Source organism: Aspergillus uvarum (genome assembly GCF_003184745.1).
Source record: "Aspergillus uvarum CBS 121591 unplaced genomic scaffold BO82scaffold_2, whole genome shotgun sequence".
Lineage (NCBI taxonomy): Eukaryota > Fungi > Ascomycota > Eurotiomycetes > Eurotiales > Aspergillaceae > Aspergillus > Aspergillus uvarum.
In genome coordinates, this window is record NW_020291299.1 from 778285 (window position 1) to 797276 (window position 18992).

General features: G+C 51.0%; 8 protein-coding genes across 8 annotated transcripts in view; 5 read left to right on the forward strand and 3 right to left on the reverse strand.

Moving 5' to 3' along the window:
• Positions 1-659: 659 nt before the first annotated feature.
• BO82DRAFT_54382 (uncharacterized protein) lies at positions 660-1182 on the reverse strand. Its single transcript, XM_025641315.1, has one exon. The coding sequence runs from the start codon at positions 1036-1038 to the stop codon at positions 706-708; it is 333 nt and encodes a 110-aa protein (XP_025497133.1). The 5' UTR covers positions 1039-1182; the 3' UTR covers positions 660-705.
• Positions 1183-1325: 143 nt separating this feature from the next.
• On the reverse strand, positions 1326-2976 carry BO82DRAFT_360636 (uncharacterized protein; the record flags this gene model as incomplete). Its single annotated transcript, XM_025636774.1, has 3 exons — positions 1326-2495; positions 2556-2663; positions 2746-2976. The coding sequence occupies 3 exons, from the start codon at positions 2974-2976 to the stop codon at positions 1326-1328; spliced, it is 1509 nt and encodes a 502-aa protein (XP_025497134.1).
• Positions 2977-3092: 116 nt separating this feature from the next.
• Positions 3093-3617, reverse strand: BO82DRAFT_54409 (uncharacterized protein). Its single transcript, XM_025641316.1, has 2 exons — positions 3230-3617; positions 3093-3149 (listed from the first exon to the last, which is right to left on the reverse strand). The coding sequence occupies exon 1, from the start codon at positions 3581-3583 to the stop codon at positions 3317-3319; it is 267 nt and encodes an 88-aa protein (XP_025497135.1). The 5' UTR covers positions 3584-3617; the 3' UTR covers positions 3093-3149; positions 3230-3316.
• Positions 3618-6691: 3074 nt separating this feature from the next.
• Positions 6692-8617, forward strand: BO82DRAFT_350040 (cyclophilin-like protein). Its single transcript, XM_025634039.1, has 4 exons — positions 6692-6922; positions 7050-7750; positions 7826-8022; positions 8081-8617. Exons 1-4 carry the CDS (start codon positions 6843-6845, stop codon positions 8474-8476), a joined length of 1374 nt encoding a protein of 457 aa, XP_025497136.1. The 5' UTR covers positions 6692-6842; the 3' UTR covers positions 8477-8617.
• A 604-nt stretch (positions 8618-9221) lies between these two features.
• On the forward strand, positions 9222-11113 carry BO82DRAFT_350042 (UDP-N-acetylglucosamine diphosphorylase). The gene is made up of 2 exons (XM_025634040.1): positions 9222-10110; positions 10181-11113. The coding sequence occupies exons 1-2, from the start codon at positions 9394-9396 to the stop codon at positions 10970-10972; spliced, it is 1509 nt and encodes a 502-aa protein (XP_025497137.1). The 5' UTR covers positions 9222-9393; the 3' UTR covers positions 10973-11113.
• Positions 11114-12555: 1442 nt separating this feature from the next.
• Positions 12556-13770, forward strand: gisB (putative zinc knuckle nucleic acid binding protein; the record flags this gene model as incomplete). The annotated part of the gene is made up of 5 exons (XM_025639853.1): positions 12556-12610; positions 12785-12796; positions 12856-12897; positions 12956-13071; positions 13134-13770. 5 exons carry the CDS (start codon positions 12556-12558, stop codon positions 13611-13613), a joined length of 705 nt encoding a protein of 234 aa, XP_025497138.1. The 3' UTR covers positions 13614-13770.
• Positions 13771-16223: 2453 nt separating this feature from the next.
• BO82DRAFT_54568 (putative ribosomal small subunit assembly protein) lies at positions 16224-17616 on the forward strand. The gene is made up of 2 exons (XM_025641317.1): positions 16224-17374; positions 17469-17616. Exons 1-2 carry the CDS (start codon positions 16445-16447, stop codon positions 17475-17477), a joined length of 939 nt encoding a protein of 312 aa, XP_025497139.1. The 5' UTR covers positions 16224-16444; the 3' UTR covers positions 17478-17616.
• A 1006-nt stretch (positions 17617-18622) lies between these two features.
• The window catches only part of BO82DRAFT_272059 (general transcription factor IIH subunit TFB6 family), a gene marked incomplete at both ends in the record, with an annotated part of 1289 nt that continues 919 nt past the window's right edge, over positions 18623-18992 (forward strand). The window contains one exon of the mRNA XM_025631011.1: positions 18623-18866. Coding sequence (XP_025497140.1) covers positions 18623-18866 — 244 coding nt within the window. The remainder of the gene's footprint in view (positions 18867-18992) is intronic.

Here is an 18992-nt window from a genome sequence, read left to right on the forward strand (position 1 = left end):
TGCTATGCTCCAATTTAGGTTACATTTCAGGAGGAGGGGAGTAGGGTGGGGGTAAAGGGCCAAGAAACAAGAGAGAAACAAGACAGAGAGAGACCCTGGACAAGGGTATGAAAGGTCCGAGCTGGAGCGAGGTTACAGGATCGTCTTTTCCAGCTTACGACCTTACTTACTTCCCTTAACTCCTTCTAGCCCCCGTGTCTGAGATCCTCCGGGTGCACAAGGCGAGGGAACGAAAGAGAGATTGGAGGGAAGTAGCACCGTTGGGAAAGTTAAAGCACGGGCCCTCTTGACTTGCTTTTGCTGGCGGGATGAATTCCGAGAGGGTCTGAGTTGGGGGAAGAGGGGATTTACTTTCTGATTGGATGGGCTTATTCGTCAATGTTTGGTGGTTTTCTAGTGTTTTTTTTTTGTTGTTGTTTCGGTTGGGTCGGAGAAGAAGAGGAAGAAGAAGGGAGAAGGGGAGAGATTATGGATGGATATGGTCATCGTCATGGGCGTGGATTTGCCCTCGGTAGGTATAGGTATAGGTATACTAGGTATATGCAATATCTCATTAAGACTGCTGTTAGTACCAGCAGTGTAGCCCCAGTCAGGCTGCTAACTAACAAGTAACCCACCACCATAGACAATTCCTCGGAAATATCAGCAACAACAACAATAAAAACGCATTACAATAACCAAGTTCCAACGGAGCGGGATCATCCTCTACAGGAGACAAGATAGTAGCCACCCTAAACCCAAGAGAGATAAAAAAAAAAGTGAAAACAAAACAAAACAAAGGAAAGAAAAACAGCCAAAGATAAAACGGAGAGCCTCCCCAGTCGTGCCAATCACAGGCAAAAAGTTTAAACACAGCAACACCGAGCAAGTCCTGGGAATCACAAATCCAACACAGTCCCTAGTATTAGTGTAACATGCCTGTTTTTGTTTTTTTTTTCCCTTCCCTGTTCTGGTTTCTTCTTTCGCTCTAGGGAGAAAATAATGTAACAAAGAGCCAGCGCATTGTCTGCGCGTGCTGAAATTACCAATAGGCCCCATGGGGTGAGGAGAGGAACTGCCGCCAACGCTCAGTATTAATTTTACCTTTCCATGTCTAGAATTAATCAGGGGGGAGGAGTTGACACGTCTCCCTCCAGTCTCAAATGATTAGGGACTTGGGGTACCCCAATATTCGTTGAGTCGAGCCGATCACGTTTGTTTCAGCTCTTGGGTTGTGTCACGTACCAACAGTCTTGCTGTCGGTTACCGCTCATTCATACTTCCCAGCGGACTTGCACTTGCCTGCCAGAACAACAACAATGGCCCCCCTCCTGCGAACGGAAGGGCTAGAAATCGCTGGGATGATGTAGCGATGGTATCGGCGGTGCATAAATCACTGTATCGGGGCGGCAGACGGGCGTTGTAGTCATCGGCGACCCATAGAGCCCCGGCCCGGGGCGTGTGTAGGGTAGCCCGTTCATCAGCACTGATGCTGATCCATCCGTCTTGTATGAGTGCTTGTCCCTCCTTTCGCTGCTGCTGTATACGTAGATGTCCGAGTCGGCGTCGGGAAGATGACTCTGCGCGAGAGTTCTCGAGGCTTGACCACCATCCCCACTCCCACGAAAGTCATCGCTCGTGGTGGCCGTCACCAAGCCAGCAAGTGGCCCGGCAGAGGAGGACAAAAGAGAAGGCGCACCAATGGTAGTGAGCAGAGGAGTTCCGAAGACCATGTCTTGCGCACTCGTCCTCGTCCGAGTGACGGGACTGCCGCCTACGGCTTCGTTCGGAAACCGTTGGACTGAGGAAAGAATATTGTTGTTAGAGCCGGTGGCGCTCTTGTAGTTCCAACCAATCCCGGCTCGATGATCCACGGTCTCCGGGACCGGAAGAAATTCGGGCGTGAGTGTAAATCCAGCAGGACACTGTGGACCTTGACTTCGACTCGTGGGGTCAGGAAGTGTCCGATCCACCCCTTGTCCCTCGACGGAGGTACAACTCATTGTTGGCACAATCGGCGGGGCATCAGTGATTTGACTTGGAGGCCCCGAGAACATGTAGGGATATAGAGGTTGAGACAAGGAACTCCCGCTCTCGTGTTCGGCGAAAATGCCTGGGCTAGGACTCCGGCCAGAATACACATTAGGACTCCACGCTTTGGAACTCCATGGGAGCCCACAATACTCCGCCATGACGGTCTGCGGTGCCCCAGAGACCATATACCCCGAAGTCTGAGGGCTGTACATCCCGGGGTCCTCCTCGTAGTGAGCGGCGTGGTCAACGCACCCAAACGACTGTCGACCAACGGACATTTGCGACTCAGCTGACCCACAGCCATAACCAGGTGCCCGGGCGAAAGGGTTCACGCGCAAAGTAGAAGGGTTGCCTAACGTAGTGGCCATCGTTTTTGGTGGCATTGACTGCACATATGACCCATGTCGGTGAGAAGAGGACATCGTAGCATTCATCGCTGGATAGGGCCAGCTAACTCTCGCCTGCATCATCGAAGAATTGACCTGCGTTAAAAGTAAGCTCTGGTTGTTGCCACCTAGAGTGTAAACGACCTCTGGACTCACCCTCAAGAACTGACAGTTGGCATTTCCAGAGCTGCGACAGTTGGAGCAGCCCTGCCCATCACCGTTGTCGCCGCTGCATTTGATTTTTCTTTTTCGGCAACGATTACACTGACAACTCGTCAGTCATAGAAGAAGACAGTTTGGAGGAGGCCGAGACAAGAAGAGGAAGAGCAAGGGGAGCCAAACTTACCGCTACCTGAATGCGGCGGCGTGTCGAGTTTCGACTCTTGCTGTCGATCTCGGGACTGGGACTCTGACAACCAGCTCTATCCACCATGTCCTGGTAGCTATCGCCTCGACTGGTGCGCGGGGGTATCGATAGAGCATCTCGCTTAGATTGTGAATCAAAGCCAACCCCCTCCTCCTCCGAGGAGTATATAGAGTGAGCCATTACTTCATCCGTCAGCGGGGGCGAAAACATGGTGTTTCCCGAATTCGAGACTCACATGTATTCGAGACAAGTTTACGGAAGGGAAAAGCTTCTCAGGAGGTTATCAAGGAGCATAAAAAGGTCTATAGATCAGGGATTGTTGCAATCAAGACATCCGGTCCATCCCCTAAGTATTGAAAAAGGAACCAGGAAGGGTGAGAGGGCTGTAGCCGGAAGCAAGGCCAGTTTTAAGTCCATGTGTTAGCGTTGCGTATGGTTTCTGAAAGAGAGTCTGGCCCTTCACCTTTTTTTTTTTTTTTCGTTCGTTCTTTTTTTCCCTGATGTTCGTATCTTGTCATTTCGATGAAAGTCGACTGCTGGCAGGCAGTTTTCAGAGAGAACAAAGTCTTCCCCTACCGAAGCCCCTAAAACTGGAAAGGGAATTAGGTCGCTTCCCCATTCGAAAGAGTGTGGCCATTTTGATACCTGTTTCTTCTAGGCGTCTGGGTGTACAGATGAGAGCACCATGCAAACAACCGTGCTGCATCTCAATCAGGCAAAGAAGTAAAAGGGAAAAGAAAAAAAGAAAGGAAAAGAAAAAGCAAGAACAAAAACAAAACAGTAATGATGTGTCCAAAGATTCAGGTCTGGTCTCCATGACACAATGATAGAAGAACAGAGAGACAAAATATCCCAGCGTTGTAGGGACTTCAGTTTCACAAATTCGGAGTAACGTTGCACCAGTTGTAGAAATGGCCTGATAGAAACCCACAGGCAAGCCTATCACTCCAAGCTGGGCAGACTGAGATCTCCAGGGTCGGTCTCAGCAAATAGATGCCAACGTGAACTCCACATGTGGTGGCTTCCACCACTGGTCCTGGTCTTTGAATGATGAATGATATTTTGTAGCCAGCGATAGGGCCCTGCGTCAGAAGCGACCGGCCAGGACAGCCTCGATGAGCGGACAGCCACCGCCTACGTTTGCATGAGCGCCTCCAGCGCGAATACCAAGCTATTGACCGGAAGGCGGAAGCAACGAACGTGTGGATGTTTGCTCTCTGCTTGAACAATGGTTGATATGCAAACCCCATTGGCCTGACGCCTGCTATTTTCAACCATCAAACAAACTTCTCTCGGCGGTCTAGTCTTGACTGGTACTTTTGACATCTTATAGCTAACTTATCTCAGCTCAGGTCAGATCGGCAGCTTTCAGTCAGGTCCACGAGCAGCTTCGGCAGAGAGAGAGAGATAGAAGTCCGGAGCCAAGAATAAAGGAAGAACTCAACTGATCCAGAGCACGATGCAAACGGACCGCACCAAGCTGCGAATATTACACCGATGTCTCGGAAAGCTTGGCTGCTATGCCTTAAGGACGAACGTGTAGAGCAAAGACTGAGTCCTAAGATCGGCTCTGTTCCAGCAACGCGCCAATGTGGCTCAACCGCCAAGCCCGAATAAGTGAGTGGAGCCCTGGCATGGCAGTATGGAGTAATTGACTAGCATTAAGTAGCGTCAAGCAAAGATCGCCAGCCTAGGTCTGGATCCGGGTCTACGTATCGTGCAAGGCTTAAGACTCCCCGGGCTCCTCTTGTTAGAGGGCTGGGGAAGCGTCAAGTGAACCAGAACAACAAAAACTGGCCGTAAGTGACCGAGAAACCCTCAAAAAAGGAGGGAGGGAAAAATGCAGCCTGAGAACGAATAAGATGAAGGTAAATGAAGGTAACCAACCCTCGCGACTCGACGAGGGTTGACCTGGACTGTGGGGCAAAAAAAAAAAAAGATCGACTCAGTATGCAAGAAGGTCAGGGGCACGAGCCCAGTGCACATTGTCATTGACGGGCAGGGCCTTGTCGACATTTGCTTGTGCTCAAACCTGCAGCACTTGCACACAACGATTGGTCCAGATCGAAACCAATCCTTTCGCCGCCATTGCGGTAGCTTTGGTGCAGGCAATATGTGGAAAGGAGGTGGTTGAACTAAGGTACTAGTGTCGTCCCTTTTCAACCAAGATCGAGATCGGACACGGGAAATCGGTCAATTGTCTAATGAAGCTGGAGATGAGACGACCATAGGTTCTCTGTGGCTTCCGCCCGTAAGATGGGACACGGCGACAATGGTAGGCTCAGGAGAAAGGGGACGGGGAAAAGTGAATAAGACGCAGCGGTCGAGAGAGGGAGGAGAGCAGATTGCCCTTCTGAAGTCCCAAAGATTAAGGAAAGGCGTCATGACCCAAGTGTCTTCCGTTCGATTCAGGAACATTCTCTCAGTCAGTGGTTGGATCAGAAAGCTGTCATTGGCAATAGGACCAGCCACAAAGATACCAAGACCCAGTGAAATTCATTGAATCCATGCTGGAATCTCGATAGTTCCAGGCGTTACGGGGAATCAACATTATGATGATCATTCTAGAGATAAAGAGATACCATCCATGTCTAGTGAGCACCACGTGTGTTTCCCCATCGGATTAGCTTTGCTGTCATATCTGCAAAATTGCTGAAGGGGTGGGTTATTGAACTGCTGTTGGACCTAGCTGCAGGAGACCGCCCGTTTATTCAACGCCCCAGTAGTGAAACTCACAAAGAGTAGAACCGGGTAAGTGTGGGAAGGCATTCACCGTGGGTTTCAGAAGGTACCTCTAGGTTTTGGGGTGAGTGGAGTGCATCAAGCTGAATTCATCTTCAAGGCGAGGCCTGACGGTTAACGAAATACCTCCTAGGCGTAAGGCAGACAGACCACTGTGCCCTGGGACTTGGGGGAGACCGACGGCACTTCGCGCCGGGAACAATACTCGTTGTATTTTGTACAATACTTAATCGGTAGCTGGGCAAAGGATAAGTTGGCGACAGGTTCGAGCGACCAGATCGCCGGCAAGGAATGAAACAACACACGGTTACCAGCTAAATCTCGGTCCAGGCCTAGCGCAAGCACTATCTCTTACCCCTAAGTTGTTCGTCCAACGAGGTTTCCCGGAAGATATCCGGCTCTAGTTCCAAAGTAACGGCGGTTACACGAGAGGGGCGCCGGAACATCCATCCGACAGCAAGAACACCTCGAAGCTGTCGAAGATGATTGATTCAGCGACGAATGCTCCTTTCGGAGCTTGTATGACCGTCGAGTCGCTGTCAATCGGGTGACACGGGGTGGGGGGGAGAGGTAGTTTGAGTGAAGGTTCTTTGGAGGAGTGGGGAAGAACTTTTTGTGGCTGCTGGAAACAGGCAGGCAGTCCCTTTTCCGAGGACGATAGTTGAAGATCTAGAACAAATCAGTCTAACTCCATCAAGGCCTCCAAGAGTCCGGATGATAGAGCGATAGAATTTATGTGGAATAGTGGTGGTGATGGTAGTGATGGCTGCAGCGGCAGCAGCAGCATAAGCAGTTTAAAATACTATAGGAACGGAATATGTCGAAGGATCATGAAGCAGTACTATACAGTAACTGTAAATAGTACTCCACTACCCCAACAATAGACTGACTACGCAGTCCATCAGAAAGTCAGAATTGTACAGTATGTAATATGTACATACATGTACATGAGTATGTCCAGTAGTCGAACAGCGATGATCTACGACGGGGGGCCGCCGACACTCTGCTCAGGTAGGAATAGGCTGGGCGGCAGCGTAGTAGCGGCTCCGCAACATAACTTTTGTCACTCTTATTGACTGTACTCCGTCCGTACCTTGCCTGGTTTGCATCAAATCATCCTCCCTCTTACAAGTAATTCCCGCTCGTCCTTTTGGCAGCTTTCAATTCGACCTCTTACCCCCTCTTTCCCCCCCCCCCCGGACCTTCCTGGTTCTTCTTTTCATTCGGATCACTCGCATCTTTTCCCCTTTGGTTCTTTTTCACTCTCCTTTTCTGTTTTTGTCTTACGCACCGTCGATCCTCGCGATATCACCCGCAACTACCGGGGATCCGCCATGAGCGTCCTGCTGGAAACCTCTCTCGGCGACATCGTCATTGATCTGTTGGTCGACGAGTCACCAAAGGCCTGCGAGAAGTATGTGTCCCCTTACCATTTCTTGCTGTGTCATCCCTTCATTTTGGTACTCTTGTCATGCTCTCCTGCACGCGTACAAGTCGAGTGGCTGAACGAAAACTAAGCTATCTATGGTCTCCCACTGTAGCTTCCTGAAGCTATGCAAAGTCAAGTACTACAATTTTTCGCCCGTCCACAGCGTCCAAAAGAATTTTACCTTTCAAACCGGCGATCCCTTGGGACCTGATTCCCCCGAGAGCGATGGCGGATCTTCGATATGGGGCTTGTTGCAAGGTCCCTCCCAGCGCACCTTCTCACTCCCAATCCCTCCCAAATTGAAACACGACGAGCGAGGGACTGTGAGCATGGCGACTGTCCCTTCTCCCAACGACCCAGATCTGCGCATTGCCGGCAGCCAGTTCCTTATAACCCTTGGCGAGGGTCTCGACTACTTAGATGGCAAGGCAGTGATCTTTGGCAAGGTCGTGGAAGGATTCGACGTTCTAGAGAAGGTGAACGAAGTCTTCATCGATGATCGCGGGCGGCCACTCAAGGATATCAGAATTCGTCACACTGTGATTCTCGACGATCCCTTCAATGACCCCCCGGGACTGGTGGAGCCAGCGGAGAGCCCGGTGCCATCCAAGGCACAATTGGCTACGGTGAGAATCGCAGATGACGAGGATCTCGACGACAATATGGATGAGGAGGCACTGGAAAAGCTACGACGGGAGCGTGAGGCCAGAGCGCAGGCGTTGACCCTAGAGATGGTAGGCGACCTTCCATTTGCCGAGGTCAAGCCACCAGAGAATGTATTGTTCGTCTGCAAGCTGAACCCAGTCACCCAAGGTACAAACCCATGTCCTCTTCGATCATCTATGCCCCATGCTATTTAACTCAAGCCAAACTGACACACGATTTCAGATGAGGACCTCAACCTAATTTTCAGCCGCTTTGGCCCAATTCTCTCGTGCGAAGTGATCCGGGACAAGCGAACAGGCGACAGCCTTCAATATGCCTTTATCGAATTCGAGAATCAAAAGGACTGTGAACAGGCCTACTTCAAGATGCAGGGTGTTCTAATTGACGATCACCGCATCCATGTTGATTTCTCGCAAAGTGTAAGCAATACTACCTCGCACCTTTTCGTCGGACGCTGCTGACCACTCGATGCACTAGGTATCAAAACTATCGGAGAGCTGGCGTAACGCAACCATTACCAAGCGCAGTGGTCAGCGGGGTGGGTTTGGCGGTGTAGCTGGACTTGAGAAGAAACGCCAGTACCGAGCCGCTGACAACAACAATGCACGTCGCCGGGAGGACTATTCGATGGTCTTCGACAGGAAAGAGTCTGGACGCTTGTCTGCCCCTCGTCGAGATAGGTCATACAGCCGAAGCCCTCGGCGGAACGAGCGCCGTGATAGACAAGCTAGTCGAAGTCCCCGGCGAGACTCTTACCGTAGTCGCTACCGAGATCGATCGCACAATCGAAGTCCAGTACGGAAAGACTCGTATGGCGACCAGCAGTATGAACGTCGCGACGATGATAGGTATCGGGATCGCCGACGCCGATGATCAAGCGATCAAGGAAAGACAAGACGAAGACCTTCATGGCTATGAAATGATGTATACCACCCTAACCTACTATGTACAGTACTATGGTAGACTACCTGCCTTCCTGCCTTCCAGCTTTCCTGGTAATCCAGTCCTTTTGCACAGTACAGGGTGTTCACCCATTTGGCCAGGCTCGGGAGCTACCTAGTATCATGGAGACGTGCAAGGTTGTTCAAATCACATATGACCTCTCGCGGGGCTGGATTGGTCATCCTAGAGAACATAGATGCGGTTATTGATCTAGTAAACCTTGAAGTAAGTAGCCTTCGAGGTGAGGCCGTAAGTCAGACTGGGCTGGCTCCACGCAATATTATACGATGGTATGCCCCGCCTCCTACCGCAGATTGGCTGTGTTTGTCCAGCTTGGCCCCTCCTCCCTCCGGTTGAGTCCTTTGCATCTTCCGTTTGCCTGACTCTCCAACCCATAATTGAGTCTAAAAATAATTAATTGTACTGTACTAAGAATGATCGATCCCCTGAAACCAGGGGTCTTTCTGGCGGTCAGTGACGGGTTTGGGGGCAACAATCATGGCACGTAAACTACCTCCGTAGTCAAAGTATGTACTAATAATAATAATAACAATAATAACAACTAAGTAATAATAATCGCTGGTTTCATCCCAGCTTATTTGTTTGGTTGTAGTGAATTACGTAGGTTGTTTTGTTTAAGGGCCGATCTTCCCCTCCCCGTCCCTTCCCTCCTCTTCCCAGTTCACCCCGCGCTAATAACAGCTTCTTCCCCCCTCCATCTTCTTCCTTTTCCTCTTCCCTCATTCTTCACTCTTTTCAACTACTACTACTACCTCTCCTCTTCCTCCTCCTCCTCATCCCGTCAGTCTATCTTACCTGTGATACCCTTTGATTTCTCGCTGTTCATCATGGCTGCCGCCGCCATTAAGGAGACCGTCTCCAACCTTTTCCACAGCCAGCCCGAGAACGCTCTTCGGGAGCCATCGCCCGAAGAATTCCAGCAGCTCAGACAGAAGTACACTGATGCCAAACAAGAACACGTTTTCGCCTTCGTCGATGAATTGAAGTCCGCGGAGAAGACCCAGCTTTTTCACCAATTGAGCAATTTCGACCCCAACCGCATCAATGAGTTGGCCGACAAGGCCTTGAACCCTCCAAAAGCCCAGGAAGGTCCTGCCTCGCTGGAACCCCTCCCTGATGTGGCTACCGCCTCCATCCTGGATTCGGACCCTAGCGACATCCAGAGATGGTATGAAGAAGGACTGCAGCTGACTGCGGACAACAAGGTGGCCGTGGTCCTCATGGCTGGTGGGCAGGGAACGCGCCTGGGTAGCTCAGCTCCTAAGGGCTGCTTCGACATTGGCCTTCCAAGCCACAAGTCTCTCTTCCAAATCCAGGCGGAGCGCATCGTCAAGTTGCAGCTTTTGGCCAAAAAGGTTACTGGGAAGGACGCTGCCATCCCATGGTATGTGATGACCAGTGGTCCTACTCGCAAACCGACAGAGGAATTCTTCCGCCAGCACAACTACTTCGGGTTGGACAAGAGCAATGTGGTCATTTTTGAGCAGGGCGTCTTGCCTTGTATCTCCAACGAAGGCAAGATCCTGATGGAGAGCAAATCCAAGGTACGTTGAGTTGGACCAGTTTCTACCGCTAAGGGTCTTGGGTTCTGACGTTCTGATCACTCTTATACAGGCAGCCGTGGCTCCCGATGGCAACGGTGGTATTTATCTGGCCCTTATCACCTCCGGCGTCAGAGAGGATATGCGCAAGCGTGGAATCGAGCACATTCACACATACTGTGTCGATAACTGCCTCGTCAAGGTTGCTGACCCCGTTTTCATCGGTTTCGCCGCCTCGAAGAAGGTTGATATCGCTACCAAGGTAGTCCGGAAGCGCAATGCTACTGAGTCCGTGGGCTTGATTCTCCAGAAGAATGGCAAGCCCGACGTTGTCGAGTACTCCGAGATCGATAAAGAGACAGCTGAGGCCAAAGACCCTAAGCAACCCGACGTCCTCAAGTTCCGTGCGGCGAACATTGTCAACCACTACTACTCGTTCCGTTTCTTCGAATCGATTGAGACATGGAGCCACAAGCTGCCTCATCACGTGGCCCGCAAGAAGATTCCCTGCATCAACACCGAGACTGGCGAGTTCTTCAAGCCGGAAAAGCCCAACGGCGTCAAGCTCGAGCAATTTGTCTTCGACGTCTTCCCCCTGACGCCACTGGAGAAGTTTGCATGCATCGAAGTGCGCCGCGAGGACGAATTCTCGCCACTGAAGAACGCTCGGGGCACCGGCGAAGATGACCCGGACACCAGCAAGGCAGACATCATGAACCAGGGACAGCGTTGGATTGAAAAGGCGGGTGGTGTTGTCGTCACTGAAGGCGAAGCAGTTGGTGTTGAAGTCTCCCCACTGATCAGCTACGTAAGTATACCTACTCCCTTTGGTTTGCATTCCGCGTCATGGCACAATGGAGACTAAGACAACTATTCGATAGGGCGGTGAGGGGCTGGAATTCCTCAAAGGCCGTGAGATCAAGGCCCCGGCGGTTATTGAGAAGGAGGAGTGAAGTCGCGCACAAAACTATCATAAGCATGACCAGCTGGGATGGAATAAAGTGCATGTAATGGACATATTCAAGCATTGATACTGCAGCTTAACTGCGGCAAGAATTCGGGAGTATATTGAAGTGCGTTTACAAAGTGTGATAGCTTGCTGCTTGCTGTATGCACATGGCAGATCAATAATACAGGAAAGAACCATGGAACGCTGCTCAGCTGGAAGCATGGTTTGCCACTTACCAGCCTTGATTGTATAGCTGCTGTCATTGGGTTCCAGTGGCTGAAAGAACCACTTCTAGTATACCAGCTCATGAAATGAGGTTTTACAGCTTCAGCCTCTGGAGAGGCTCAGGGACACTGCGGACATGAGTACTTCAAATTGGGCTGTAGGTTCATCGGTCAAGAATTGTGCTATTGACACTGGAATGAAGGAAACACAATGACAATACAGTACTGAATACACTCACAATACATTGGGTACGATATAAGTGTACTGCCGGACCCGACAACAGGGCACCTGGCATTGCCTCCTTCCACCGGTGCTAATCCGGGGAGGATTCAACCTTCCGGCCAAACCCTTGCACCGAGAACTTACGGGAAAGCCCGGGAGCTAACTTGGATCTGGAACTGGCTCTGGAACCTACAGAAGATTGGATTATAAATTACCGTTCGTAACAATTGACTGTAACCATACATCACAAAATCGGTCTCTTTCTGTTCCCTTGCTTACTTAACTCAATCGCTTATGACTTCGACTGGTACTCTAGAATTCCGTCAATTTTCTACCTTGTCCTCATCTACTCTTCCTTGGGGCTTGTATATCATTAAATTTAGATTACCCGAATCCAATAGGTTCTCGATCTCGTATCATATCTCTTCCTAGTTTCCTAGTCTATCAAATCATCCAGCGTATCTCATGCTCGGTTAGTGTTACTTTTGCCAATTTTCCGTTCCGTGACAATTTTTCACCTGCTTGGTCTTATGTCAGCCCACTCTGTCAAGGAGCAGGCTGTCAAAAGTGTTGATTTCTCCAAGCTTCTCGAGCTAACGACTCTATCAGGCCTCCTGCCAAAGATTGGAAGGGTGTCTCACTGGTCTCCTTTTGCTCATAATCTAGGAAAGAGTGAGTACTTTCTTACGTCTCCCTCATCGTGCTGCATTCCCGGTGGCCGCATTGCGCGACTATTCTTGCAACTTTCTTTGGCCGCTGTTCCCGATTTTTGCTCCCGTCCACGATCTGCCTGCAGTCAATTCTCCACAATGCGCTTGAGAGGAACAATTGCATGCGAGTTATATACAGCAATGTGGCGGGTCTCTGATAACTTCCACGGTTCTTGCCCAAGTCTTCGGGGGATGGGGAAGAGGTTGCATGGCGCCGGAATCTTTCCAATGCGACCAGCGGCGAACAGCTCGACAATAAATACTGCAAGCACACTTTATTGACTTCAGAACCGCTGACGGCGATGATTATAATTACACATAGGCTCATTCCATTCTTCAACAATGTTGTTGTCTCGCCGAGCCTGCTACAAGTGTGGCAACATTGGCCACTTTGCTGGTTAGTTGATGGTTCAGAAACGCCTGAGGCCCAGGCCAAAAATCGCTAATTGGCTCGTGTAGAGGTCTGCTCTTCGTCTGAGCGTCTTTGCTACAACTGTGGGTGCAATCCAATGATCTATCTAAGCTGCTGTAGCTGCTCTATTCAATCGCTAACCACCCTCTCATATCACAGGCAAGCAGCCCGGTACGTCTCATGCGATGCATGTCACATACGCACCAAGAACATATTTAACCCGCTCACAGGACATGAGTCCAGCAGCTGCCCGCTTCCCCGTACCACCGAGTGTAAGCGTGCCTCAAGATATCTCGTTTACGATGAGGATTCTGATATACGGTCTTTTAGCCAAGCAGTGCTACAACTGCCAGGGGGTAGGCCACGTTCAGGCTGATTGTCCCACGCTTCGCCTTAACAATGCCAACGGCCGCTGCTACAACTGCGGCCAGCCCGGCCATATCGCTGTATGTCGACGGTCCACCTGAACACAATCGCTCCGAAAGTAAACTCATTGATCATTTCCTAGCGCAACTGTACCGCTCCTGCTACGGGTGCTCCTCGGGCCCCTGCTGGCCCCCGGGGTGCCTTCAACCCCGGCTTCCGTGGCGGATATTCTCGTCCTGCCACCTGCTACAAGTGCGGTGGCCCCAACCACTTTGCCCGTGATTGCCAGGCTCAGGCCATGAAGTGCTACGCCTGCGGCAAGCTGGTATGGCTTCCAATTACCCACCTCCTGTCCCTTCCATTCGTCCTGACTAACGATTTTCAGGGCCACATTTCTCGCGACTGCACCGCTCCCAACGGTGGCCCCTTGAGCTCTGCCGGCAAGGTTTGCTACAAGTGCTCCCAGGCCGGCCACATCTCTCGCGATTGCCCCAACGGTGATGTCTCGAAGCCTGTCGATGCGACTACTGCTGCCCCTGCTGCCCCTGCCCCTGCCGCCGGTGCTGAGGCCAGCCAAGAGGCCGCCGCTGTTGCGCCTGCAGCTCCCGCCGCTGTTGCGTAAATAAAGCTCTACGATTGTTCATTCCCAGTCATTGGGAGCCATTCCCATTCTTTCTTTTTGTATTAGGGCTAGCCGACATTGGTCTCGATTTTCTTTTTATTCCACGTTTCTTCCTTTGCATATATTGCGGCCTCCCATCATTACAACTCTTGGTACCGACTGATTTCAATCTCCGTTATGTATACGACGAACAACAAAAGTTTCACGAAGTCTTGGTTTTCCTTACTGCTTGGGTCCTAAACACACTGCTCAGGGACTTTATGGATGGCGTCTATTGATCACCTCGGGTATCTTTCTCATTTACACAAATCAGATGCGGCAAGAAAAGGAGACGAGGCCCTGGCGAGGCGACGGGTTAATTGAGCGCAGAACAGACAAATGGTGGACCGAAGCGAGCGCGTTTGCATGCATGGGAACAGGCTTTAAGGAGGAGTGGCTGGAATTGTGTATGGGTGTGTATTTGCTGAAGATGTGTGAGTGGTGAAAAGATCTACCTGGCGCTGTGGCAACCTCATCTTTTCGTACTATATCCTTCTCATATACTTCGATTGGGAAGCGAAACAAAAATTTCAAAACAAAGAAACACCATTGAAAGTAATCTTCTTGCTCGCAGGTCAATGAGTAGGTGGATGTTGGGCTTGCGTAGTGCGTGCTCCGTCAGTGGTACCACTGTTGGGTTTTTCAGTTCTGTGCTGCTGCGCCTGCTGGATACTACAATGTACATGCAGTACTGTTGTTACCTCCCACGCCATGGCTTCGCCCATTTCTTACTAAGATACTCTACCTTGCCTTTTACAATCGGATCCAAGCAACAGGCGACACTGTGATCTTTATTCGTCGACGCATATTCTAGACGACTTTAATCCGGCGCTTTCAAGCAAGAATCATGCCGGGCTCTGACACAAGTGACGAGTTCGAGAACGATGTAAATCCCCTACTCATCCTCTCATTTCGCTTGTTGTTTGGAAAATCCTGTTTGCTAAAAGCTGAACTCCTTTTCTCCTATAAAAGGCCTTCATCGTCGATATTGATTCAATCCAGTCTCACGGTACTCCTTTGGCCACTCTTTGACTGCTTTCTTCATTCTTTCCCTACTTCATTCAGCTCATTTGCATTTAGGGATTGGAGTTGCAGATATCAACAAGTTGAAGGCGAATGGTTACTTCACAATTGCAGTATGCCATCGTGTCCAGCCGCTCCGTCGCTATACCATCTGCTCACCTGTTGGCTTTCTCTGCAGTCCGTTCATAGCGCCACGCGGAGAACATTGCTGAAGATTCGCGGCTTCAGTGAAGTCAAAGTCGAGAAGATCAAGGACGCTATTCAAAAATGCCTGGTGGGTGCTTCAATTCTCGAAAATTCCTCCGAGTGTTGAATCTCATAGCCCAGAATCAGCCCTCGGCCTCTGGTTTCATGACAGCGATGGAGCTGAGCCACCGGCGCAAAAAGGTGGTACGCATTTCAACAGGGAGCACACAGTTCGACTCCATCTTAGGAGGGTAGGGTTCTGTTACCTTGCAATATGCGCCAGTGAAGTATTCTAATCATGATGGTACTCGCAGAGGCTTTCAGAGCATGAGCATCAGCGAGGTGTATGGTGAGTTCCGCTGCGGCAAGACCCAACTCTCGCATACCATGTCCGTTATTGCCCAGCTTCCAAAGGATATGGGCGGGGCCGATGGCAAAGTGGCATATATCGATACGGAAGGCACTTTCAGACCCGAGCGCATTGCTCAGATCGCCGAACGCTTTGGGGTTGACCCAGATTCCACGCAGGAGAACATCGCTTACGCTCGAGCCCTGAACAGCGAGCATCAGCTAGAGCTACTGAATACCCTGAGTCGCGAGTTTGCCTCCGGGGAGTATCGGCTGCTGATAATTGACAGCATCATGAACTGCTTCCGCGTCGACTACTGTGGACGTGGGGAACTTGCAGAGCGTCAGCAGAAATTGAATCAATTCCTGATGAGACTTGCCCATATGGCTGAAGGTATGGTGCTACATACATGCAACCCTTACATAAGATACGTCGCAAAACTAAAATATATCTGAGCGTTCAGAGTTCAACGTCTGCGTCCTGATGGTTTGTCTTCTTCCTTCTAACCTTATATACCAGATGTTCGGACCTATTCTCATCGAGATGCAGACAAATCAGGTTCAAAGTGACCCTGGCGCCAGCGCTCTGTTTGCCGGGGCCGATGGCCGTAAGCCAGTTGGTGGGCATGTCCTTGCGCATGCATCTACAACCCGAGTGCTACTTCGAAAGGGGCGTGGCGAGGAGCGAGTGGCCAAGATCCAGGATTCCCCGGGTTTGCCAGGCTACCTTCATCGAACATGGACTCTTTCTAACTCTTCTCAGATTGTCCTGAGCGCGAGGCAACTTATCTGATTACCAGCGGCGGAATCAATGATCCAGACAAGGTGTAGTGGAATATGTATATCCCTAGGGCATAACATGACAGGGTGCATGTCGGATGTTCGCGACTGATTACCGAGTCATCGATGGCTGTAATTTTCATCACCATGGCAAGCTTCATTTCCTTCGAGATGCTACTTGAATGTACTGTACGAATATGTGCGTCTTTCGTGTTAGTTGTCAATTGACTTAAGCTCTTCCTTTCGGACGTCTCTGCTTGTCGGGGTAAGGTAGCCTTTCTCCGCCTTCCAAACTGCCGGTGCAAAATCATCTCCCCGCCCCAATAGAAAAAAAAGGTACCCCGATTACAATTTTCTTTGGCTGCGCGTCCATCCCAATCTCCTGCTTCCGCTCACATAATTTGCGTCAAACAATCGGGTGGTTTTGTTTCAAGTTAGGATCTCGAATTGCTACGATGAAGAAAGACCTCGAGGTGGCGGGCTACGCCGTGCTGCCCCTACAGCTCCCCAAGACCTCCTCTGCAAAGGCTGCCACGCATTACATGTATCTCCGCGCCCACGAGCCTCGCATTCCGGACGAAGACACTCCTCGCTCGATGTTCATTGTCAACGTGCCCGTCGACACGACCGAAACTCACTTGCGCCACCTATTCGGTACCCAGCTTTCGGCCGGCCGCGTCGAGCGCGTCCACTTCGAGTCCGTCCCCACGAAGAAGAATCAGGCTGCGCTCCCGCAGGCAAATATCGGCGGCAGCAAGGCCAAGAAACGGAAGCGCGTCACCGCGGATGAGCTGGAGTCTCAGCTGGAGGATATCGAACTCCCCGCGGTCTGGGACCGACCGCTCCAGAAGAGCGGAGCGCACGCCGTCGTGGTCTTTGTGGATCAGCCCAGCATGGAGGCCAGTCTGAAGGCTGCCCGGAAGGTCGCGCGCAAGGCGGTCAGTGGCAGCAGCAGTAAAAAAATTGTCTGGGGGGAAGGGCTTGACGAGGACCGGGTGCCGGCTCTCGGGCTGGAGCGGTATCTCTTCCACTCGCAGGCCCGGTACCCCAGCCGTGGAGAGTTGCTCCGCACGGTCAACGATTTCATGACGGTGTTCGAGCAGGTGGCTGAGAGCCGGAAGCGCGAGGCGGCGCGCAAGGCCCAGGAGCCGGACGAGGATGGCTTCGTGACGGTCACGAGTGGACCCAAGCTGGCGGACGCGACCCACGAGGATGAGGCCCGCGAGTTGATCGAGAAGCAGAAGAAGAAGCAGGAGGGCCTGGAGGACTTCTACCGCTTCCAGTCCCGAGAGAAGCGGAAGGAGAGGCAACATGAGCTGTTGCGGAAGTTCAATGAAGATAAGAGGAAGTTGGTGGATCTGAAGAGGAGAAAGGGAAAATTCACGGTGAGTTTGCCTCAGTTCGGTTCTTTTGCGTTTGCTCTTCTGGGGCCTCGTTGATTGCAAGAAGCTAACGCATTCCATGTGCCCTTCTCTGCAGCCCGAGTGATTGTGTCTCTCGGCCGGGATTTTCTACAGTCAATTATTCCACACATCGTCTTGGTTTAGCGCGGCGTTAGGGAGGGATTAATTCCAAAAGTCGAGTCTTTCAGGTAGATAGAATACTGTGTTTGAGGTAGAGGCCAATATCTCCAATGATTGATGTGAGTGCTACGTTTATGTTTGTGCCCCTACACCCAACCTGTTTTCCCGTACTCTGTATGAATATGATGAATACGCTGGGGCCAGAGTAGCAAGACTCAGCTAGCAGCTTGATGTCCTGCCATGCCTTCACAAACCAGCATTACTCAATCTTCTCACCTTTCTGAAGCCAGAGCTTGGCACTATACATTGTGGAGATTCATGGGTCTTTTGCTCGAATATGTGCTAATTCACTTCTCGGGAACAGAGAGCGTATCGGAAGTCGGGCCAGCACTGGCGATCGCTTGGATCAATTTATTTTTTTTCCAGACGAAGAGGCTTATGTCGCGAATTCTGTAGACTTTCCGTGGTTGGGATCTCGACACCCATTCTAACCGCCAACTGCCTTGCCACAAGTCCCCAATTTATGGACTTGCATGGCCAGAGGCATCACAGAATCGGAGGGGATACCTTCTAAACAGGTAACGGGCTTAGGACAGGGAGCAGTCGCCAAGCAGTACTGAGGACTTTTGAGGTATGCTGTTCTAAGTAGCAAAATATTTGAAGATGAATAGGACCGAGCTTTGAAAGAGCTGTCAAGCTTTCCGTAGGTGGCACCACCACCACCACCACCACTGCCGCTACCACTAGTTACTACTTAATTGCTTGCATGCGACATCACCCTGTGATTCTGGAGGTCTTCCAATAAAAACCGATGTTTCGTTTAAATTTCCTTTGTTCTTGCGACGTCGCTCGCCGCTGAGTCCAAGCCACCGAGAACCCGCTATACCTCATTGGGTAGTTCGACGTCACGCAAGATACGTTAGCAGATAGCTCTGCGGTACGGTACGACCACCATCTTCTTCGGATCTTCTCTACTTCGTAGCTCGCGATAAAAGCCAGGACACCTCTACCGCACTGTTAAACTGATCGAACCCAACAAGAAAAATCCATATTATCTACATGGCTGCACGCTCACCAGCGACCATGCCCCGCGGACAAGACGCTGGAGACATGGGAGGAGGGCAAGGAGGAGGAGGAGGAGGAGGAGGAGGAGGAGGCTTCATCCCACCATCAGCACATCTTCCATCCCCGACCCCCACCACATCCACCGCAACACCATCGCTTCTCCCCAAACCACGAGCCCACCCTCTGCGGCCGGGGTCCGCAAAAGAGGCCACGGTCCTGGAGTATATCGACAAGAAGCTTCTGACCATCAGCCGCCGGCACGCTAAGAAGTTCAGCGGGGCTTTTATTGGTGATAACAGCAGCGACAACAGCAACAACAGCAACAACAACAACAACAACAACAACAACAACAACAACAACAACAACAACAACAACAACAACAACAACAACAACAACAACAACAACAACAACAACA